General features: G+C 35.6%; 1 protein-coding gene across 1 annotated transcript; it reads left to right on the forward strand.

Moving 5' to 3' along the window:
• The first annotated feature begins 311 nt into the window (after positions 1 to 311).
• LOC118699631 (long-chain fatty acid transport protein 6-like) lies at positions 312 to 23,855 on the forward strand. The gene is made up of 11 exons (XM_036403729.1): positions 312 to 543; positions 6,494 to 6,946; positions 7,960 to 8,172; positions 8,950 to 9,108; positions 11,262 to 11,386; positions 14,626 to 14,820; positions 16,199 to 16,289; positions 18,625 to 18,823; positions 19,167 to 19,264; positions 21,088 to 21,218; positions 23,679 to 23,855. Exons 1-11 carry the CDS (start codon positions 312 to 314, stop codon positions 23,853 to 23,855), a joined length of 2,073 nt encoding a protein of 690 aa, XP_036259622.1.
• Positions 23,856 to 25,208: the final 1,353 nt, after the last annotated feature.

Below are 25,208 nucleotides of genomic sequence, written 5' to 3' on the forward strand. Positions count from 1 at the left end.
CAGGAGCCCAAAAAGTTCAGCAAGGGGGAAGCACAAAATCCTGCCCCTGAGGACAGACCTCCCCAGGCATCTGCACGTTCAGCTATCCAGCAGGACACCCAGCTTTGCAGCCAAAGCCCTGGAGATTGTGCCAGGCACCAAGCTGATCATAAGCCAGCAATGTGCCCTTGCCACTAATGGTGTTCTGGACTGCTTTAGGAGTTTTGCCAGCAGGACAAAGAGGCTGATCCTTTACCTGGAGCACTGCATTCAGTTCTGAGTTCTCCAGTACAAGAGAGCTGCACGTGCTGGACAGAGGGCAGCAAAGTGCCATGAAGATCATCAGGGGACTGAAGCATCTCTCCTTGGAAGATAGGCTGAGCAAGCTGGGCTGGTTCAGCCTGGAGAATAGAAGGTTTGGAGAGGATCTGATCAACCTGCAAAAAGGCCTGAACCTAAAAGGTCCTAAAAAGGATGCTGCAAAGAAGATGGAGCCAGGCTCTTTCCAGCAGTGTCCTGTGACAGGAGAAAGAATATTGAAGAGCAGATTTGGCATGATTCTGGGTAAGTGGTTCTAGCTGTCTCTGCTGAACCAGAAAACAAGATGACATCCAGAGATCCCTTCCAAGCTCAACCTTTGTGTGATTCTGTGAAAGAATTTATGTGAAGAATCTAGTCTAATAATTTCATTTTGGAGATATTAAATAGGAAAATAAGGAAGGTAGCACAATTCTGCTTTACTTATGTTTGTTAGTCATCTGCAGGACACATTCTGGAATGTATGATACAAGTCCAGTTTCTGCTACTAGGTAAATGACTGAAATCTAGGACTGCTAGGAAAGACTCAAAGCCATTATGCTACAGAATAAATTCTTTCTCTTCTGCTGATTCTTTTTCAGTTGAAATCCTTCTGTCTTCTTAGCCTTACTTTTTACTTCCCAATGTTGTCCTTGTTTTCAAGGATAAAAACCATAACGTTTAAAATAATTTATTCACAAGGAAACAAAAACAGTAACAAAATCACAAAACACTATTTTTATTATTAGAAAGAAGCCAAATCCTCCCTCTGCTTGACCCTTCCTCCAAGCCATTTTCTTCATGTTCTTCAACAGATGAGTCATGTTTTCAGGCTATCTGCTCCATAGTAATCTTCTTCCCTTTACAGTGTCTTTAATCTTTTTCTCCAATCAGGATGATAGCCCAGTCTTTCCATAAAGTGCCAGGGTGCTGTATTACCAGCTCAAAATTATGTCCTCCAAATGGAGTAAACAAAATAAAATATGTATGTAGTATGTGAATTAAACAAAATCCACAACCTTAACTAATGCATTCTAATCTAATTAAATAATGTGATGCATTCTAATCTAATTAAATAATGTGAGCTACTATGCATTAAAAAAAAAAGAGAGAGAAAAGTAAAGGCCGATAGATTTTCTAATAACTAAATGCCATAATAATGCATCAGGAAATATTCATATATATATAAAAGATATGTCTAATAAAAAGTCTAAAATACACAAACAGGAATCAAGCAATCCACATGTATTCAACAACCTTTTAAAAAGCTGTCTAGCTTGTACTTTTGAGTTTCAAAAATTAGGACGTTGGTTCACATGATTTAAACGGTCAGTCAACAGTGTGTGTATTTTCATTAATGTAACCTTATCTACTTCCTCAATCAAGTGCACTGCCAGTGCCACTTAATATAGTGTCCTTTTTCAGTATTTACATTGTATAATAAGAATGTAAATAATTTTTTTGTATATTTGCATGACTAAACTTTAAAAATGTGTTAATCATAAAAGGCTTTTGTTCCTGTTGCATAGACTACATGACAATGTTGAAAATGTTACAGCCATGTTTTCTGTGTACTGTATATACTGTATTTAGGAGCATATGGAAACATCACTAAGATGCTTCTATTGCACTGAAACAGTAATTTCAACAGAATATAAACCAGCAGTGCATAATTGACTTCTTAATCTTTTAACAATTAACTCTCAATACAGACAGCAAATACACTTTGTTCCAAAATACAGTGTCCGATTCCCTTTCACTCACATGCTTCAAGACAGCTGCAAAGCAAGGAGCTACAGAGCTGGGGACCTGTGATATCCAGGGGACAGAAAGGAGTCTTTACCTGTATGTCTAGGCAGGCAGTCACCAGTAACACACTCTAGGTGTGGAGCTTCAAGAGAGCATCTGCTCTGACTAAACAAACGTTTTCAGACAACCCATGCAACCTTGCTGCAAGGGATACACAGGGGCAGAAATGATCTAATTGCATACAGGACATTAATCAGCATACACAGGAAAAAAGGTTGGTAAGCAAATGCTTTCCTTTATCATTCAGATACTGGAAAAAGAACTGGGTATAAAATTGGCTGAATTATAATATTGGCTTCTCTTTAAAGGTAATTTCTTATTTTACATAAAACAATGTCCAGTGCATCATCAGAAGTCAATTTAGAGATATCGGTTTTTTTGCTTGCATTAAAATTTTCTGAAGCTCTGCTTCAATCAGAGAAACATCTCAGTCTATTCCTGCTAATTATATGGTGATCTTCAAAACTCAGATTTTGCTGCCTATTGGTTAGATTGCTTTTAGCAAAGGTAGCATGTTGTTTCACTGAAACAAAGCTGATGAATTACTTGGAAGACAAAATTCTTACCATAATTCTTGGTAAATACTTGGGCTCTCTGTATTTAGAAACCTTCCCTGTTTGTCATTATTCACGTGGTTGCCAGAAAATAATGAAAAATAGTCCATTGTATATTTTGATACCACTGACTACTTCCTTTTGAATTTTATTTCATTTTCTAAAAAGATAGTTAAGAATACTTAACAAATACTTTAAAATATCAGTTCTCATTAAAAGGAGATGTTTTCAATCCTTGTGATTGCAGAGGAATAGCTGAAAAGAAAAAAAAAGGACGAAGGAACCAGAGAGAGTAAGTAAACAAAACCCTGCTTTTCCCTGCTTTCTGACTCTATGGAACAAAAAAGCCATGACAAACCAAACCTAGTGAGTTTGGTGACCAATTTCAATTAATTAAATTGAAATCTTGTGCTTGCAAATTTCAAAGGATAGGTTGTGTGACAATTGCTCAAAACACTAAGTCTTTCAAAATACTATTTCCATCTTGCAAAGCTCATACGAAAGAAAGTCTTGTAAGCAGTTTCAAGGTCATTGTAGCATTAACTATGAGGGCAGTTACAGAAAGTCTTTGTTTCTCAGGTATTTCAGAGACATCTCAGGTGGCTTGGAGAGCTAGGACATGAAGGCATAGAGGCCAACACACAGGGCTGTTTACATTCCCCTGGGACTGGAGAACATGTCTGGATAGTCTTGCTGGACCTTTAAATGACTGAATGATTTTTGTGCTATTGCTCTCTCCAGTACATTCCTTGTCTCCCAGAGTTACCCTTCTTGTGCAAGCAAAGCTGCAGACATGTCATAGCCTGTGTCTCAGGTGACAGCTCTGTTGTCCTGTTTTGCTTTAACAGAATAATGCCACATCAGAACCAGGCAAAGAGAAAGGGAGTTCCAACTGAGAAGAGCTGGCAGTCAGTTTCCATTGGATTAATACTTCTTTGGCATAGAATGCTCTCAACAGATAAACAGATTAAGACTAAGGACTGGAAATAACCAGACTGCACATTAATTAAAATCAGGCTAAAGGAATTAATCAAGTTATTTTAAGATAATTGTTCCATTGCACTTTCCAAGACTTCAGAGTAAATTTACCAAAGACAACATGAGAAAATATCTTAGAGCATCCAAGGCTGGATGGAGCTCTGAGCAACCTGGTCCAATGTGAGGTGGTCCATGGCAGGGAGGCTGAAATTAGGTCCCTTCCAACCCAAACCATCTATGATTCTGTAATTCTTTATGGACTAAGTTTATTTATAACCATGCTGAGATAAAGATCTCGATACACATGCAAAAAAACTCCACTTCATGGAAACTTGGTGAAAATAATGCAAATAAGAGATAGCAGAATCAGATTTCATACTTTGACACACAGCCTCTAAAAAACCCAAATGCACCAAACAACCAAACCATGCCAGAACTTGACAGTAACTTAGTACCTGATATTGTGAGAAGGATACAAAAGGTTTGGTTAGACTGCAAATTAAGCATGCATTTAATTCCTCCTTGGAAACAACTGGTTTGCATTTACAGCAAAATCAAGACCTACTTATCACAGTGCGTGATTTTTTTTTTCCAAAGTGTTTTGAATTTGCCTAAATTTGATAAAACATTTCATTGTTCTGAGCAGCCCCTTCATTTGGAGTGTAATTTAATTTCCTGTGCATGTACTTTTGTGAATGCTTTGGAGAAACCTTTCAAGCAATAATCGAAGGCAAGCTTGGTGGTATTGCCAGAATACTGCAGTCAAAAGCAAGCATCAGGCTTTTCATTCCAGGCATACAGCAGGTGACAACAGTATGATTTCTGCACTGCAGCTGGCTGTAGGACTGTAATCTCTCTTAGAGAGATGCATGCTCTTTCACAATAGTCACTCTTTCCTAAAATTCATTCCTTTTCTATATGTTCTTATTTTTCCCTTTAATTTTCTTTATTTTCCGCTCCATAAACATTATTTTGCGCAAATAATTCTAAAACAAGGGCATTTCCAATCGCATTCAAGTGTGAAAAGGGTGAACCAAAACTAATCCTGACACAGCTTTGAGGACTAAATTTTTTTTCCCTGTAGCCTGCTTATTTTTCCCTCTATTTATTTTTACTTTGAATTCTTACTTATACACCATGGCTATGTTGATAATACAAGTAATGTAAGAATGCTAAAAGAAGCTTGGGCTGAAACGTAGTCTAACATCATCATCCCTTTTATTTATTTTCTCTTAAGATTATGTGTTTATTGGTTCAGTTTATGAAGTCTGCCAATTTGACTTTGCCTGTAGCTAAATTTACTGGTTGATTCATTTCAGTGAATCTTGCATGCTTGCATGTGGCAAAGAAAGCTGAGCAAAGGTTTCCAAGTCATAGACAAGCCATGACACTCAGGAGGTCTTCTGTTTGTGCCCTTGGTCATTGAACAATAACATTCTGAGAAAGGCAGAAAGGCAGTAGAGGAGCCATATGAGCTAAAACAGAGGGTCTTTTAATGGCACTTCTATTGTAAGAATAAACTTGCAGCTACTTCAATTGTTTCTTAACATAGAAAGATGAGACATTTGGCCAGAGAGGTAACACAGTGTAATCAAGAAGATTTCAAGGTAACTAAAAATGTCTCTTTACAAATTGAAGACTTCAGAAATTGATGGGTTTAGAATTTTTGTTTAGAACATTAAAACATTGTACCTCACATGCTTTAACTTCATTTGTATGTTTATGTGCAATTAATGCCGTGATGCTTTAATTTCTAAGCTGCTCTTTTACCAATACATTTCATATGCTTTATGGTACATACAAGATCTTGCTTTCTGCAAGAATTCCCCTGAATTTTGCAAGTATATTCATTGAATATTGTTTAAAATGTAAACAAGCTTGAGGAATATAACAAAAGTACAGCTTGTCAGTAAAATATTTCTAAACTACAGAGTGGAGGTCATCCCATTTAGAAAAGCTTCTCAGATTTCTGAAGGGTTCCTGAATCCTAGATTGTCACATAAGACATTTCAAATATTTGTAGTAATCATGGCTGAAACTTTAAAAAGGAGACTGATCAATGCTATCTATATTATGCTCTAAGGATCTTGTATGATCTTCAAAACTTCTTCCCTATGACTGTTTGAAAATATGACAATTAATTTTTGCCTGAAACACCTTACAGAATTAATAATTGTTATGCTATAAAGGTTGTTTTCCAAACTTCAGTTTGTGTTTGTGCATGATTTCATTTGAGACTGCAGGATGCTATTGTAAATAATGTAAATAATATAAATATTGCAAAGTTATTATTCACCATTTATTGCAAATGCCAGAAAATCCTATGATGAAAACTGGAAAGTTCAGTAGATGCAGAAGTTTCAGAGTATGGTGCCTGCAATTAGTGTATGTACAGTCTGTTGATTAGACTGTTCAAACTTTTGGTCTCAAATGGTCTCAATTTCTATCAGACCAGAAAATATAACTTAGGCAGCAAAGAACAACATTTGGTGAATCTTACAGGTATATGGTATATAACATATTATACATATGATAGTATGTGCCTGGCATGTTTGTTTTCACCTTTTTCTAGTATTTGCCATGGGACAGTAAAAAAATCTAGACATAGTTTTGATTACAAGTTTAAAATCCTGCACAATCCTTTATTTACTCTTAAATTCCTTCTTTTTTGTGGGTCTTTTTATTCTAGTAAATCCCAATAACATATTTTTAACAGTTCTCAAATTAACTGCTGGAATTGTAATTAGCTTGTTAATTTCCAGTCTATGTCATAAAACTCAGTGTAAATTATTATAATGTATGTATTTTATATGTCTGAGATCACTAAATCTATTATTGCCCAGCTCCAAGCATGTTATGCACGTGGATTTCAACAGTTGCTGGAGGAATAGTGGTGCTGTGTGTCTCTCTGAAGATCTTTCTCCCCTATTTCTGGGCAGACCTGATCTATTTCTTGAGATGGAAGAGGTCAAAGGCAACAGTAAAAAAGTGGGCAAAAAATGGAATTCTCTCCATAACTGACCTTTTCAGGCAATCAGTGGAAAAAAATCCCCACAAGCCATTCCTTATCTATGAAGGAATGGTGTACACTTACCAGGACGTGGACAGGAGGAGTAACAGGGTAGCACAGGCCTTCCTGCACTATGGGAATCTGAAAAAAGGTGACACTGTGGCCCTGCTGATGGGTAATGGACCTGACTTCATCCATGTCTGGTTCGGGCTAGCCAAGCTGGGCTTCATCGTGGCCTTTCTCAACGTCAATATCCGCTCAAGATCTCTCCTGCACTGCATTAATACATGCGCAGCAAAAGCACTGGTCATAGGAGAAGGTAAGTTCTGTGTTGTGTTTCACTCACTGCTCACTTTCTACTGTTTCCTGCTTCTATCAAACATAGAAAATCAGAGCTCTTCAGAGCTGTAAGCTCTTTATATATACAAACACCTAAAAGAAGGGAAGAAAAGGAGGGGACAAGTTAAGGAAAGAGACAGTGTTGCCTAAAAAGGAGAGAAAAGACATAAAGTCTACATTTCAAGCGTATAAACACAGAATAAGCCCATGCAATTAATTAGTAGAATTAAAAGCTTAAATCTGAAATTCTCCAAGGACAAGGTATCAGGAGCAATAATCATGCATCAGCAAGGAAATAGCCTTGGAAAATACTTTAGCACAATTTCATTTCCATTTTTATTTATTCATTTATGTGGCTAATATAAAACTTCACTGACTACAGGAAGACACAGATTCCCTTTGTAGTTGTGATTTCCTTCAGGTCAAAATACCTGCATAAAAATGTATGTTACTTTATAACTACTTTAAGTAGTGATCCCAAGGTAGCATTGCTTGAAGCAAAGCTTACAGTGTAAGCAGCTGAAATTTCATCTCTGTTTATGGCACATTATGCAACACTAGGCAATTTATTTATATTCTACTCCTGTTTTTCCATCTTTTATACAGGTTGACAGTACTACCATAATTCCATATGAATCTGTGAGGGTTTGCTATTTGGTATATGCACCAAATGTGGTTTGCTATTTGGTATATGCACCAAATACACATTTGGAACAAATGTGATTAAATTAAATCCTATATACTGGCATCATCAACTAAGTTCATGGTGTTTTATCAATTGCAATTAAAGCCACATGAGAAATATAGGGAAATTGAACATCATGATGATTTTTTCACTGTCCAGTATGCAGGTTAGCCCTCCTATGGCTGTGGTAGGTTTATACAGTGGTATGATATATCATTTCAATGCTAGTAATCAGGTCTGCAGTTGTATTTATTTTAAAAATTACCATGGGTTTTCTGTTTGTTTGATTGTTTGTTTTAACTTGGCAGATTGTTTAGGATCAATAGAGAAAGAATTTATTTTGAATCTCTTGGAAAATAATGTTGCTGTCTGGCTGATGAGCGCCAGTTCTCCTCTCCAGCATGTTCACACCCTACTAGACAAACTAGACAAAGTGCCTGATAATCCTGTTCCATCTCATCTTAAAGCTGTCACTGACATAAGAAACACAGCTCTGCATATCTTCACATCAGGAAGTACAGGTGAGGATGTGTACTAACAAAGTACAGCTGCACATCTGAAAATTAAGGCAGTATAAATTAAGCAAAAAGACAGAACTTGAATTTCCAAATTAAGGCAGGGAGGATTGATTTATTTAGAAGCACAGTACACTTTAAAGTGTTTTTGAAATTACACAATAGTGTAATTTCAGTTACTGAACTTCTACATAGATACTCCATGGCTGAAATTAATTTCTTGAATGTAAAGCAAATAAAGTCAGTCTCTAAGAGTTGCTCAGAAAGGAAGAACAGTGGAACCTCTGCTTCTGATTCTGAAATAGGAGTTATTTTTAGAGTGGAAGAATGGGGAAATCCATCCACTAGCCAATCCAAACAACTTCATAGAAATTATTTCTATTGCAAGTAGAAGCTGAGTGACACAGTGGCTCTCCAGATGTTTTCCCATTCTCACTTTCTGGCAAGGGAAACCTGTATGTATATTTGACCTGCACATGCCTGTGAAGGTGTCAGACATCTTTGTCCCGCAGATGAAATAGACATGACAGGGGGGTTGGGAATACATTTTACATTATCCCTTCCAACCCTAACTACTCTATAATTCTGTTTAAATAGAATTACAGGCAGAAAGAGTGTAGGAGCTGAGAGACTAAGGAGATATAATCATAAAACAGCAAAGCATAGGACAAAGACTCAGAAGACGAGAATTCTCCCTGTATACATTCCCATCATAATTCTACTTCAGCAAAATTATTAATGTATGCAGTACATTTGTAGTTATTTGCTCTTTCCCTTTGACAGGTTTCCCAAAAGCTGCTATCATCACTCACCGCAGAACTCTGGCTGCCTCCTTAGCATTGACTCAGTGTGGTGCAGTTTCTCAGGATATTATATATGTCACTCTTCCCCTGTACCACATCAGTGCTTCTCTTCTTGGCATCAGTGGATGCATTCAGTTAGGTAATATTTACCTTCTAGTGAAGTTCCATTAAATTGACAAGGCTATAACATGTTAGTATTAGGTGAATAACTGCTTGGTAACTCAAATATTATGTTTACCAAAAGCCTTTTGTAATTTTATCATTTTTATCACCTCCCCCGTTTGCAGACAATATCTAAGGTATATGCATAGTTTTACAGACACTAATAATTGTATAAATCCAGCATAAAATGACTTGAAGTCTGTGTATTGTTAGCATCACTGCATATATTCTGTAAGTTTAACCTGAAATCATACTTCTACCCTATGCCAAAAGTCTGTAAAGGCATTCACATAGGCATCTGTGGTTGATTTTTAGTGTCCGAAGATACAAATGCATTGTGGAAGCCCAACCTTCAGAATAAGATTGACTAAATGTTTTGTGGAGTTTTTTCAGTCTCTTATTTGAGTAAGAACTACAGAGTTAGATTCATCATATTAAAGTGAAAAATAGGGAAAAGGACAAAATCTCCCCTTCTAAATTTGATAGTGGGAGTTATTTGTAGGGAGCTGGCAACCAGATATTTCCCAGGTGCATCCTCCTTTTCTGTCATTAGTGTCTTGCCTAGATGCTGGGTTTTGGCATGCTAAGTATATAACTGGAATGCTTTAAAAGACATTTCACTGTTTTGTTTATTCAGGAACAAGGCAGACAGGCATGCTGGCTTACAGTAACTGCTGGCAAAACTGCTTCTGCCTAACAGAAACACAATGTGTTTCTGGGATGGGAAAATGAGTGTATGAAGAGGTTTGAGACTATGAATTTTCTTGGAACAGAAAATGTAGGGTAACGTCTTTCTTAGGCGTTTGGCTAGAGATCTGGGAGTCTGGGATTTGAATGACAAAGCTTTGAGGAGGGTGAGGCTGCAGAGCTCTGAAAGGTTTCAAAATAAAGGAGGAACTCAGAAAGGTTTCAAAATAAAGGCAAGATGGGAAAAGTGGAATAGAAGGGATTCAAAATTTGGAAGGCCCTGGGAAACCTCACACAGGACAAACAGGACTTGGACAAAAAGGAATTTTTGAAAGGATAGAAATTTGTAAATTTTTGACTGACAACACTTAGGAATCACAGAAATCACAGAATCACAGAAATTCTAGGTTGGAAGAGACCTTTAAGATCATCGAGTCCAACCCATGTTCTAATACCTCAACTAGATCATGGCACCAAGTGCCACATCCAGTCTTTTTTTAAACTCTTCGAGGGATGGTGACTCCACGACCTCCCTGGGTAGATGATTCCAGTATTTGACTACTCTTTCTGTAAAATACTTCCTCCTTATTTCTAGCTTGCATCTCCCTTGGCGCAGCTTGAGACTGTGTCCTCTTGTTCTGTCTGTTGTTGCCCGGAGAAAGAGACCGACCCCCAGCTCACCACAGCTACCCTTCAGGAAGTTGAAGAGGGTGATAAGGTCACCCCTGAGTCTCCTTTTCTCCAGGCTGAACAACCCCAGCTCCCTCAGTCGCTCTTCATATGGCTTGTGTTCTAAGCCCCTCACCAGCCTCGTTGCTCTCCTTTGGACACGCTCAAGCATCTCAACGTCCCTCCTAAAGTGAAGGAAGGGATAGGGTGGCAGATATGAGAGGGTAGAATGAAGTGGCTTTTGGAATTGAAAGCTCTAAAAGAACATCAGGGTCACAGAAAAGAAAATAGTTTTGATTCTCAGTTGTCAAGGAACAGAAAAAGGGGAATGAAATGGAAACAACAAAGACAGCCCGTTTCCTTTTCACCACTTGTCACACAAATAGAGAAGCTGTGAGCTACAATTTCCTCCATTCCAAGATCTTTTTTCAGAGTTAAACTAGTTCATGATCTTGTCAGAAACAAAATGTTTAGGCTGTGACCTATTCCTAACAATGAGTGATCATTAAAAGATTTGCTTCTGTTGCTTCTGTTACTCTAAGTTTTTAGTTACTACTCAGAAAAAGAAACAAGGCTTAATTGTGCAGGTTTCATTTAACAGACGGATCCTGTTGGAAATAGCTTACAATTTATTTAATAAGCTGAATTTATCATTAACTGAATTAAGAGAATGACAAGCTTTTTCTCTTTTTTTTTTGGTTAAAATAGTGGTAGAAGACAAGGGGTTTATTTTAAAGGTTATTTTGAAATTTCTTACCTGTTTTCATCACATAGGAGCGACCTGTGTTTTGAAGAAGAAATTTTCTGCGAGACAGTTTTGGAATGACTGTAGGAAATACAATGTTACCATGTTTTTATATATAGGAGAACTCTGCCGCTATCTCTGCAATCAGCCCTGTGTAAGTTCCATTTGCAAATGCAGCTTTAAGATATAGCAAATCTGAAAGTCAGATAGATTCACTCATTTCTGAACAGCATAGTATTTTCAATGTTTGATAGCTTTTTACAGCGTTCCTTGTGTCTTGTGTTCCTTGCTATTACCATTAGCAATCAAGTTTAGACCAGCAAATGCAGTGGTGACAAATAGGACACATACCCCGACACTCACAGAAGTGCCTCTGCAAAGCCAGGCTTGTTGGCTTTTCATCTGAGTGACCAGAAGTCACAGGTCAGTCAGGAAATGGTGTAAGCTGTAAAAGCTTCAGCATTCACGATGACCAAAAAGAGTTCATACCAGATTGAATGATTTAACAATTTCAGTGCTCTGTTCCAAAGTAATTGTTTATCAAGAGTGACCTATTATGTTCAGTATTTAATGGATGATGGTTAATTTTTAACTTTGAAACTGATTAATGAGTTTTTATTAGTTTAAGTCTTTTTCTTAGAGGTCTTCCAAAAGCACACTCTCTTACATGCCTGTATATATGATGATGGATGAATCTCTATGAAGCCAAAATACTAACAGTGTGGTGCAAAATCTTGGTCCCCCCTGAGATAGCAGTCCTAAAGATCATGATCGGGTTTGGAACAAAGTAAAATGTCAAACAATGACAAGTCTGAAAATGCTTACTAAGTTGCAACTCTCATTTCTCAATGATAGCTTGGTTGATTTTTGGGAAAGCTTGGTTAATTTTTTTAATTTTATGCTTCGTAGTTAGGATATTACTGAAGGGAGGTGACAAGAAGTACTCCTATATACCTCAGAAAGCCTCACGTGCAAGCACAAAGTTCAAATGATCTCCAATGTTATTGGTCAGAGATCAATGCAAGGACTAGGAACAAGAAAATACCTGAAAGAATTCTCCAGCTGGTTTGAACAGAATCTTATTATTGGGTGGTCTGGATGTAGGAGAGGGATCAAAGACAAAAAGTACTAAAGGGTACAGGAAGGATAGCTGTTGGCCAGAGCTCAAGCCTATTCAAACAAGCCTGAAACAGAACTCAGGCCTGGCCAACAGCAACTACTGTATCAGTAGTGCATGGATCAGGAAAACGCAAAGGAATAATTAGCTAGGCCAAACCAGTTGTATAAAGGTTTCTCCTGCAGGAAAAAGCAATGAGAACTATATTTTCTTGACTCAATAACAAAAATTTAACCAAGAAGAAACAGATACTTAACCGGCAACTGGTAAGAGGGAAAACCAGAGATGGCCTGGATGAGTTGAGGAAGGTGAGGTTGCTAACAGGAGTGGATGAGGTACATCAGGAGCTCGGTCAACATTACATATCCTACTAGACTATGACCACATATAACATATAACCAGATGTTATATACATATATAATATCTAACCTCTGCTGTACAGGTTCATCTACACTGAAAGAAACCCATGCAGGGTAATAGGTCTGGTATGGTTTGGGACTAGGACTGAACATGAGGGACCTGTTGGAGTATGCTCTACATCATGCACAGGGTGTCTGTCCTTCCCTCCTTTCACTGAGCATGCCCAGGCCTCACAAACTGAGAAATAGCATGGATTTGGAAACTAGGAGGCACTTGGGGATTTCTTCATGTGGACAGAAACTCTGTGACTGAGTATGTCAAAGAATGTTTTTAAAGGGAACCAGGTAACTTTTAAATAAAGACATTTAAAATTCAAGGTAGTTCAGGGAAATGTTGCAGATCACACCTGTTGAACCAGACGTGAACCAAGGTAAGAATAACAGTTTCTTCTATTGCTTGTAATCTCTCAAATTCTTGAGTTTTACTTCAAGTCTTACAGTATCACAAAATACACTGGGGAAAAAATCAAAACCCATAGTTTCATCCTGAAGACAAAGTGTTGAAGAAGAGACAACATTATGCATGAAGGAAGTCTCCCAGTCAGCGTCCCAGCTGGTTTAAAATTGAGTGGGATTACATACATGTGACCAAAACCATTTATTCCTTCAGAGTTATCATTAAAATTGCAAAAGAAAACACATCTGATTAGGCAGAAGCAGGGAATATCAAACTCCAGTTTCATTTCTGTGTTTAACAGTGAGGTTTGGTCTGCATTACAGTTGATCCTGTTGTGGCAAATAATTTATCTGCCATAAAATGCAGTTCTGGATCAAATGATGTTGTCTGCATAGTTCACAAAACAATTTTATGTTTTATTCACATTTATGTGAATGTTTTTGAAAGTCAAAAGTTTGGGACTCTGCTAAAACATTTCAGTGCAATTACAAGGCAAAGTTCTGTCTTTAAATCACCCTAATATTATTTAGAAATCAAACATAATTTTACAGTTTTAAAGATTGGAATAGCACTGAAACAAAACCAAAACAACCATTTATTTGATTTGAAGAAACCATTCCTGTTGACCTGAAATAAGTTTATTTTCTGCTGACATTTAGCCATAACAGTAACTTAATTACTCAATCCCAACTACACCTCCAAAAAAGTGGGGGCTTCTGAGACTCTTGACTGCAGTCCTATAGGCAGGGGGCTGAGCAGTCTGCTCCTATGCCAAAAGCACTTATGTAAGTAAACTTTTGAATAGTTTACCACAATAATTGCATCACTAATATGTAACAATAATACATTAGCAACTACATTTTGACTGCAGATTTTATTATAATCTTTTGATGAATCTGGATTTAAGATTAAAAATGAACCTAATAATATGAGTTATTATAGCTTTGAGTTATTCTGCTGCTTTTTCAGGTTCCATAAGGAACATGGCAGATGTGCAAAATTTTCTACAAAAGTATAATTACAAAAAGAATCAACCTTTGTGTATCACAAATGTTTTCTAAGGCACAATTTTGTTGATACAGGAAAACTTCTCTTTTTGGTGGGAAAGGAACTTCTATGGGAAATGGCACTTCCTTAAAATCCATTTATTTACAGCTAAAATCTTTTAAAATTTTTAATATACATTCTCTTTATAGAGTTCATAAGTAAAAATTCAAAGAATTACAGAAATAAAATTTTCACCCTGCAAAAACCCCTCAACCTCAGACCAAGATTTCTTATGCTTTTCTGTTTTATTTTAAAAAATCAACAACAGCAAAAAACCCATTCTGTGAAGTATTTTAGTCAAGGTGGCAGTTCACAAATGAAAATTGTTCTGTTAGAAAGTATTAGATCAATTTTAGGTATTTAGATCCACTTTTCCCAGCTACAGGATGTTTCTTTTTGTTTCACTTTCACAGAAAGAAGAGGACAGAGTTCATGAAGTGCGCATTGCCCTTGGAAATGGTATTAGACCTTCTGTATGGAAAGAGTTTCTGATGAGGTTTGGCCCAGTTAAAATATTTGAATTCTATGGGTCCACAGAAGGAAGTCTTGGTTTCCTGAACTATACTAATAAAATAGGAGCAGTGGGCCGTGCTGGCATCTTCTCAAAGGTAAGGATTATCAAATCAACCAACCAATCAACCAATTAACCATACAATAATTTAAAAAATATTAAAAGGCATGGGAAAGGCAGAAATCATAAAGAACAGGAAGGAAGAAAATGCTTCCTTCTTTCCAGATACAATAATAATAATAATTGGTTCATGAAAACAGAAGTCTTATTCTTAGCCACTTCCTTGACTCTATTCTCTATACATATATTTTGAAGCCACAGTCAATATACACAATGAGTACATAGAAACTCGTGTACCCAACTTTTCCCCTAAAATAGATTTTAAAAACCCCAAACTGTCTGTATAGAAGTGACTACCCAAAGGACTGGGTAATGACAATTCTTATTAAAGTTTACTAATCATCCTGAAAACCCACGATGAGGCCAGAAACTAGTTTTGATTTTACTTTTTGTATGAATCAGGAGATAGATATTCCAAAGCAAACTTATACAAATTTGTTCTTTGGCTGCATCTTCATTCATTAAAACTAGCATCACATTTTCTCTGAAAAAAGATTAGCAAAACAAAAAAATACCAAAATTCTCAGCAAATAGAGGAGAAAAATGTTAATATCTAAGCTATACCTTTACATATACAACCACTGTTTAAACTCTCTGTGTTTCTACCATAAAAACACCTTGACAGTCTCAAATGCTTTTCCAATTTGTACAGTTTCTGTGAATCATGAACATTATACTACAATGAAATACTATTTAAACAGTGCTAAAGATTCAGATCAGTTAAGATCAAGACCAGATTAATGACTTCCAAATTATTTCTGCTTTATATCTGAGATGTCAAAAATGCCTTGGCATGATGATGATAACAACTCTGCAAGACTTTCAATCTTCTAGCAATCTTAACCATGTGGATGGAGAATTGAGGCAGGAAAGACTAATCAGGTCATTAAGTTGAAAGTTTCCATTTGCATCTGTTTGGTGTAATTTTTGAGATGTCTGTAAATTTATTTTGGAATTTTTTTTGTCAGAGAATCATCTTGATTTGCATTCTGGCAATATTAGAAATGGATGGCAGTTTTAAAGCAAAACTGACAATTTGATCAAATGCACTTTATCCTTCATATAAATTATTTGAATCTGACCCTACTCTTAGACAAGGGCTTCTTTTTATCAGTAAGGAGATGAACACTCACCTGTGTATGTATACTTAGTATTGCTTATCATGATATAAACACTTTCTGACAGTTGCCTCTTAGAATACTGTCAGTTTATTTCAGGCCGTCTCAAGTCTTCAAAAGTCAGTAGGGACTATTCATTAATTCAAAGCAATTTTTATCAAATCTACAAAATTAGTAAGAAAGAGGTGTTTTTAAGTATGCATGTGTGCTTTTTTTCTTTTTTTTTTTTTTTTTTAGTTTCTACATTCTTTTGAGTTATTGAAATATGATGTCTGGAAACAAGAACTTATAAAAGATGAAAATGGAAGGTGTAAGAAAGCACCCATAGGTAAGGAAAAATATTAGTTATCTATTACCTAACAGATAACTCAATTTAGAGGATGCTTTTTCTGTAAGCAACAGATTTTTGATATACACCTAGAACTTGAAAATAGAAAAAATAGGATAATAGATCCCAACAGAGATCTGTTGTTAGTATATGCAATAATATATCCAAATATTTATAAATTAACCCAAAATAAAAAATTGAAATCATATAAGAACATTAGTAATATTTGAGACCCATAATATTTTTATTCTCACTTGAGAAAAACTTGTTCCTATTCGTGGAAAAATCAGATTTTTTTAGTGCTCCTTTTTTTTTTAATGAAAAAAAAAAGATACAGTAATTCCCAGCTATGCTGTGCTCTGAGGCCAGATGTTTAAAGATGCTTTCTAAGTTTCAGATTTAAAATTCTGATGAAGAGCAGAAAAATTTCAAATTGTGGATCATATTTTTATGATTAGTGACAAAACCAGATTTATCATTTTAGTACCTAGAGTTGCACAGACTTTCCAAAATCCTTCTTAAAATGGAATACTCCACCTCAAAGAGTTGAAGCTCCCAGACTGAAAATAAGGTAGCCTCCTAGCTGAGAATATCCTTGAGAAAAATCCTCAAAACTGAGTCTCACCAAAGACAGCACTGCATTTATCGAAGCCACATCAAATATTCATGTGCCTGTGTACTCATGCATGAATCCATCTGTGTCAAAGTTATCAGTTCTGGGGAAAAGGTCTTTAACACCACTAGTTTTAGTATGTAGATTTAATTATCATAGAGATAAAAATCCTGAAGGTAGAAGAGAGGCTTGTACAGATGACCTAAATGATAGCAGCTTATGATAATGTCAGATCTCAATGACACACAGTAGTACTGGTCATCAAATCAAATTGCTTATATTTGATAATATAACATATTATATTATATTATATTATATTATATTATATTATATTATATTATATTATATTATATTATATTATATTATATTATATTATATTATATTATATTATATATATTTTATGGTAGTAGTACAGCAAAAAATAGTAGCAATCTTCTATTTTTTTCTGATAAAATATTATTTGCTGACAATATCCAAATCAAGAAAAAGATTTTTTTTTTCTTGAAAGGAGCTTGCTTCCTCACTACAGTCACATTAGAAACTGCTCAAAAAATTATTGTGTTCTCAGTGAAATTGATAAAATTCCCAATTTCATGACACAACTAGAAAAATTTTGCAGGTTATTACACATATTTTTAGGTAACTCTGAAGCTGTCACTGGATGTAATGTAAGATAGTAATGACAGTAAATTCACAAAGTGGACTGGAGGATCCTTCTGTAAAAATGACTTGGGGTTAGAGCAACTCCGTTTTGTTTGGTTGTTCTTTTGTTATAAATTATGCATTGTATTTGCAGCAATGCCACCTCCTCTTCTGAAAGGTAGTATGAGCTTTCATTCCATTTTCCATATTGAGTGTTCAAAAAAATGAAGAGGATTAAATTTAGGATGCAGAAATTCAGCTATGAAGAAAATTATTTGTTGGAAAATATCTCCTTACATCTTCTGAAGGAGTAAAATAAAAGTTTTTTGAAGATGGAATTATCTTTTAACATCAGGAGCACATTGAGAACAAAGCCACTAGTTATCACAGATAAGGAATAATAAAAGAAATATGTTTAAAGGGCATTCTGAATCAATTCCAGTGCAGTCAATGGAAGTTTTGTCCTTGTTATAAATAGGACTTAGGCAGCAACAAGGAGTGATGCCCAGTAGGGATGTGCTTCAAACCCCAGAGACTCCTTGATGATCAGGGGCGCACATTGTGGATTACGACTTGTTTTGTCACACCAGCACACCAGTGCTAAGGCAGTAGCATCCCTATCCTCTGGAACTCCTCAAAGCCCTCAAAAATCTTAGGTACTATATATTTTGCCTCTACACATATTGTTTGACTACCATCACCCTTTTCTAACTACATAAAGGATAAACAAAGATAAATCATCTTTTCAATGGGTAAATGCTTTTACCAGGTAAGTGATGTACAACACACTCCAAAGATCTCTTCCCTGTGGTCCAGATTTTTGGAAGAGAAGGAAGCAAACTTGTGTTCCCTTTTCCACTCACCCATTTCTTCTGTTCAGGGAAGAACTAAGGTAATGTAGCAATAAGACACATAAAACCAATGTGGCTTTCCAAAGGATTTTTAATATGATAATTTATGCTCTTAATAGCTCACTCTATATATGTTTATATATACCTCTCTCTCTCTCTCTCTCTCTCTCTATACATATATATATATATATATATGTCTATATATGTTTCCCCTTTTCATGGCCTGCAGGTAAACCTGGTCTTCTAGTTTTTCAAGTTACTGAGGATGGCCCATTTTCTGGATATGTTGGAAATAAAGAAGCCTCAGAGAAGAAACTCCTGCGTAACGTGTTTGTGGATGGAGATGTGTATCTTGACACAGGGGACCTCCTAGTGATGGATGAGGATGGGTTCCTCTACTTCACTGACCGGGTGGGAGACACTTTCAGGTATAGCACAAAGTTAAGAGTAAATCCATGGAGCTTGGAAGAAATCACACATATGCAGGCCTGGATGACACAGGTCAGGCTCAAACATGATGAATGTCAACTTTGTTTAAACAAAATCACTAAGGATAGGAATCAAGTCCACCAAAGTGCACTCCAACATATTGGAATTTTTTAAATTTGGCACTTCTTGTATCACTGGGCTTTCAAATAAGATAGCACTAAACCAGAAAATGATTCTTCAGTTAAGAATGTAGCCCACATTAAAAGTAGTCCTCTGTCACATATAGGATAAAACATGTATTTGAGCTAACATCTGTATTAATATAAGAAATATTTTCAACAGGTGGAAAGGAGAAAATGTTGCCACTTTAGAAGTTGCAGAGATCATTGGTATGATGGATTTTGTCCAAGAAGTTAACGTTTATGGTGTAAGCGTAAAAAGTAAGACATTCCCTATAGTTTAAGAACAGAAAATGAAGAGAGTAATTTCTTACTGTAACTTTTCTGTTCTTGCAACTGCATGCACAAGTACATGTAAAGATATAAGTAGTTTCAGCTTGGCAATTCAGGCTTTTCTACAGCTTTTGAAATTTCAGTTACAGTAAAATGCTGCATTTAATAAACATGACATGCTGAAATTTTGTAATGAATGGAAGTAAAATTTGGATAAATTAAAAATTGTAACAGAAGTGAGAAATATGAAGTGAGAAATACAAAGTTATGAACTATGCAAGACTTCTCTTAGGCTACAGGCTTTCATCTGAAAAATGGTAAGATACAGTATATTAAAAGATAATGTCTGAAACCACTATCTTATGAGTACTGTCCAAGAACACATATTTTTTTTGAAATTGGAATGTTCTCAATCATATATGACGCTTCATAAAAATATAAAATATCATGCTGAAAAGCTGTAGGAAACCAAACTACAAAATATAAAAATTTCTCAGAAGATGCAGCCATTGAAAAAACGGGTGGAGGAAGACAAACTTCTTGTGGTGCTGAGTAACTGTTCATTATTTCCCTTGGAGGCAAATAAAGTCTAGTATTAAAAGAAACTAGTCACATGAAGAAGGAGCTGTCAAGATACAGCACTCAGAGATGGGAAACACAATGGGTTCAAGGAAAGAGGATACATAAAAATAAAATTAAAAGGCCATCATCTGAATGGTTGATCAACAGATGGCAGTCATGCAGCGCATGCAAATAAAACTGTAGTCTAATGTTCAAAGCATCTCTCATTATCATCTACAGTTGGAGCTGATGGGGGCTCCTCGAAAGGGTTATTGCTACCTCAGGCAGTAAATAGCACATAAAAAAATGCCTCAAGATTCACATCAATTTTTGGTTGTAGTGTCAATAACATCTAGACAGCATGGTATTTCATATTTCTGTATTGACTTGAGTCTCAAATATTGCCATAACAAACTTCACAGCATATCACCAGTTCAGTAACAGCAGATTCATTTTCAGGAAAAGGAATACCCATATTTTTTTCTTTCCAGTGCCTTTAGGCAGACCTCAAGGCTGCTAATTTTTCTGAACAGATTTAACTGTGGCAGTTGATTTTTTCCAACTCAGATATTTTCTCCACTTAAATCTTTTTCTTGTGTTTCAATAAATAGATTGCAGGAACTATGTCTGGTACATATTTTTGAAAAGGGTTTTGTTTCAGTTTGCACGTCAAACATAATTGGATGCCTGTAATTTACTAGGAATCACCTTTTTTGTGACAAATTTTTCTGTGGGACGGGGTACAAAGCACTCAGCACTGTCTTTACAGTGTACAATAGGCATTTAACTTTATATAGAACAAGTACAGTCTTATACATGTTTAGATCCATGTATTGCATTAGTCTTTGTGTGGGTGCATTCAGGTTCTCTTTTTAATTAATGGTCCCTCTGATTTAATTAGGTCATTATATTACCACTGTTCAGGTAGGAATAAAACCTAGCAGGCAGTTCCAGCTACAGAGAATTCCCAATAAAAAGACATCAGTGACTTTTTTTAATTGAATAAACCCACTGAAAGTAACTTTTAAAGTTCTCAAATACCATGTATAAATAAAATAATTAAAGTAATAAAAATATCATAAACCTTATAAATAAAATATCATGTACTTTATACTCAGTGATGTCTGAGAAAACAGGATGGATATTTCACAATATCAATTTATTTGTTCTAAATATTATTGAATACCCCCAAATGTAATAAAACATTCACATATGCTCTTACTTGTCATACTATTTTTTTATTTTTTTAGATTATGAAGGAAGAACAGGGATGGCAGCTATTGTGCTTAAACGATACCACAACTTTAATGGAGAAAGACTTTATAAGCATGTTGAGGACTTCCTTCCAAGTTATGCCCAACCACGCTTTGTGAGAATCATGGTAAGACAAAGAAATATGTTTCTTATTTTATGTAAGATGCTGTGTTCTTTGTACAAGCATGACACTGAGAGTGATGCAGATGTATCTCAGCTTTACAATGACTCTCAAACTGAGTCACAAATTTTTAAAAGTACACATAAAAGTCCAGTGTTCAAGCAAAACTACAGCTTGCATAACTTTATTAAGACAACATGGCCCCCCATCCAGATGTGAGAGAATAAGGTGTCTGCCACTTGTATTTATCTTCTGTCTGACTTGACAGTTGGTCACTTCAACCATGGAATGCAAAATGCATTTTACAAACAGTTTAAATAATTGAAAACAAAAGGAAATAGTACCCTAAATTACTGTTCCTATGGTTATTATGATGAATTTTAGCAAATATATGATGAATTAAACTTCTATTTTGTTTTATGGAACCATCCATACCTAAGAATCCTAGATGGGATTAGTAACTTTGCTGTTGGATTTTGCTTCAAAGTTCTTTAACCAGTGTTTTCTTCTTGTCAGTAGAAGACTAAGCAAACATAGGTGTAGCCTTACTCATAAGAGTTCTTCATATATAACAGGGTGACATGATACATTTCAAACATTTTCCTGATGTGGCTGTCCTTGAAGTGATTATTATCCACTGTTACTGACAAGGCACCAAAGAAATACTGGGTTATTTACAACAGATAGTAAAAGTTTTATGGAGATTTCCTAATGTGAGAATTAAAATGCACTCGCATGTTTTAAAGAACAAAGGCAGAACTGGGATACAATTCTTTTTTTAATGTCCACTTTAAAAGTACAAGGATTGTACCCTTTGTGAGCACCCCACAGGCTGATCTGCAACCAGGCAGGAGAGCATGAACTCCAGAGGGCAGGAAAAGGCTCCACATTACATCATCCCAAAGTTTGTAGCTCACAGTTTTCTACTGTTTGGGGATGCTGAGAGGCAGTTTTACTTTTCCCTAAATACTGATAAATAGTCAAAAAGGTTCAAATTGAAGAATTTAGAGATTGAGAAAACCTTTTTTTTCACTAACAGATTACTGTACTAAGTAAATGTACCTTCACATGCAGTAAGCATAGGTTATACTATCTGTGGGGCTTCAGGAGACAACTGGTGGCTTCTGGGAAAAGCTTTTGGAACAGATCTGTCTTTACAGTTCCACTAGATTGAGCAAATCTATACAGTGCTCTAAGGTTTATATGTGTGGAACCAATTAAACCTGTTTGCATTTATTTATTCTCTGACTAAATCGTTTTTACGTAGCTGAGGAGGAGCCAAAGTAAACAAAGTTTCTATCAGTACTAATTAACTAATATTTACATATGTGCAAATTTTTATTAAAGAAAACAACTTCAATTTAAAAAAAAAATCAAAATGAGAAAAAATTGTTGTTGCTTTATAAAATGTCTTAGGGGAGTATAGCAGCATAGTTCAGTATATGCTGAACTCACAATTTTCTGTTTGGAAGAAAATTTATTGCCTTCTCTAGGTCCTGAGAAAGAGGTCACCCTGATCAACAGTGACAAACAAATACTACTTGAAATTCTCATGCAATATTGGATTAAAACCAAAATCATTCTTGAAAAATTTTCAGTAGTCCTTATGTAGTTTTTTCTAATATAACTTACAATTTTGGTTGACTGGTTTTGTGCAAATCAGACAGACTGATTTTCTGTTCTCAGTATCTTCCACTTGATTCTAAAAGAATAGCAGAGGCCCGGGAACAAGGATGCAAAAAACCAGGGGACTCCAGGGCTCTATTATATTTTCCACCTGATTTTTTTTAACTTCCTTCCAACAAGAACTAAAAAGTGGATCTTTTCAGCATGGGAACTAAAATGAAATGTTCACTGTATTGAAAACACATACAAGTAATAACAATGCTTGAGAACAGTCTGTTTTAAACTTTTCTCTAAATGTAAACAACATTTGAAAGGCAATTTTTTTATATACCACTTCTGCTCAAATACACCAACCATTGTGTGCAGAACAACTTGTTCATGAATTTGCATTTTAATAATTGCTGTATAGAAACTCCTTATACAGGCAAATAAGACAAGAAGGCATTTAACATTGTTGGGTTTAATGTTTTAAATTTAGCAGTAGGAAATCAGAAGAGAGCCAATACCACAAAATCAGTCAGCTCTTTGCAGAGCGAAACAAACGTTCCATACTCTACTGATTTTGTGGTGGACTGCCCTAAGGAAAGATAAAAGAAAATTGCATATATTGAAACAGAAGCTTGCTATCTTGTGTGTTGCTTTAGTAGGAAAATTAATAAGAAAAAATATTCATTTAGATTTAGATTTAGATTTCACTGCACTTGTGAATCTGATAATTGTTTAACTGAAGAAACTGTATAGTAAATTGTATGATATATTTAATTCAGTAAGTACATCATAATTTCACTCATATAGACTGAAATGGAATGTTGCACCTTACTTGAACTATTTCTTTCATAGGATGTTATGCAAGTTACTGCAACTTTCAAGCATCAGAAAACGCATCTGGCAAATGAAGGATTTAATCCAGAAATTATATCTGAACCTCTGTATTTCATGTATGAACCTGCACATTCTTATATTCCTTTGACAAGAGAGAAATACCAGAAGGTGGTTTCTGGTGAAATACGTTTATAAAGCATAGACATCAAATTACTCTATAATACAGAAAATTTCAGATATACTCCTGAAACCATTCCAGGAGGAGCCACTATGCAGTATTTGTTTTAAAAACACAAGATATTCAAGTTAATCTTATGGTATTAAAATCTGTCACTTCCAAAGATACAGACACAATAGTTACGTACATTGCGTAGGCTGCACTGCATCTGCTCATATTATTTCCTCACGCATGGGCTTACATATGCAAATTTTTATTTTACATTTCTCACTGATTCAAATTATTTTTGTCTGAGCCACCACTAACCTAGCTGAATATTTTACACACATACATTTTATTCTGACTCTGCTTTTAAAAATAATAAATAATTAGATCAATAATGTCCTAGGCATTAATAAAGTGAGCCATCAGAAACATAAGCAAAATACTGCACAAGCACTGCATGTAGACGTCAGTTAAATGTTTGACAATTATACAATGTAATATTTAATTGCAGTATTTTAGTGATGCTCAACTTCAGGCTTTTATGGAAAATAAACATTCAGTGGTGAAATGTAGTATTTAGTGTACATTATTTTCCACAATTTACACCAGAACACAGATTATTTGCAAAAATTCACGTTGAGATTATTCACACTGAAAGAAGAGATAATGGTACATTATCTCTTCTTTAACTTACCAGCTGTCATATTCCTGAAGCTGAATTCTCATGAAAATGGGACAAAATTTACTATAGCTTCTAGGTTTTACTGGAAGTGAACATCTAGAAACTCTTATAAGGAGCTAAAAAGTTTCAAAGGCAGAATCAAATCAGAGAATGTAACATTAGCATACCTGCTGGATGTACTTTCCTTGAGTATACATATCTGGTTTCATTTAAAAATCAAACAAGTCTTCACTTATGTGAGGGAAAACCTCCCTCCTGTACAGTTCCCTGAACTCATATGACCTTTTGCCTGGAATAATAAAATACCTGTACAATAAAGCTAATGCTCATCCCAGTTAGAGCCTTACAGACTTGCATGATTTCCCCAAGCATAAGACTTATTTTTTCTTAGTTTTTAGTATGTGCTATTACTACCACTGCTAACTCTGCTACTTCTGCCATAATGCAGTGACGCATGGTAACTGACCCAAACACCTTTGGTGCCTTGTAGAGCACAGGACACAAGCAGCCCCACACCAAAAGAGCCCATCAAAGTAAGGAACAATTTAACTAACAAAGGAACTCTGTTATGATCACAAAGGTCCAAACCCCTTGGTGATACCATGTATTTCTCAAGATCCTCTGCCATTCCACATCACAGAAGTGTGTGTGACAGAAGCAGATGCGGCTTGAGGTCTGGAAGGCAGTGAGTGTGGGCAGAACT

Source organism: Molothrus ater, chromosome Z (assembly GCF_012460135.2).
Source record: "Molothrus ater isolate BHLD 08-10-18 breed brown headed cowbird chromosome Z, BPBGC_Mater_1.1, whole genome shotgun sequence".
Classification (NCBI taxonomy): domain Eukaryota; kingdom Metazoa; phylum Chordata; class Aves; order Passeriformes; family Icteridae; genus Molothrus; species Molothrus ater.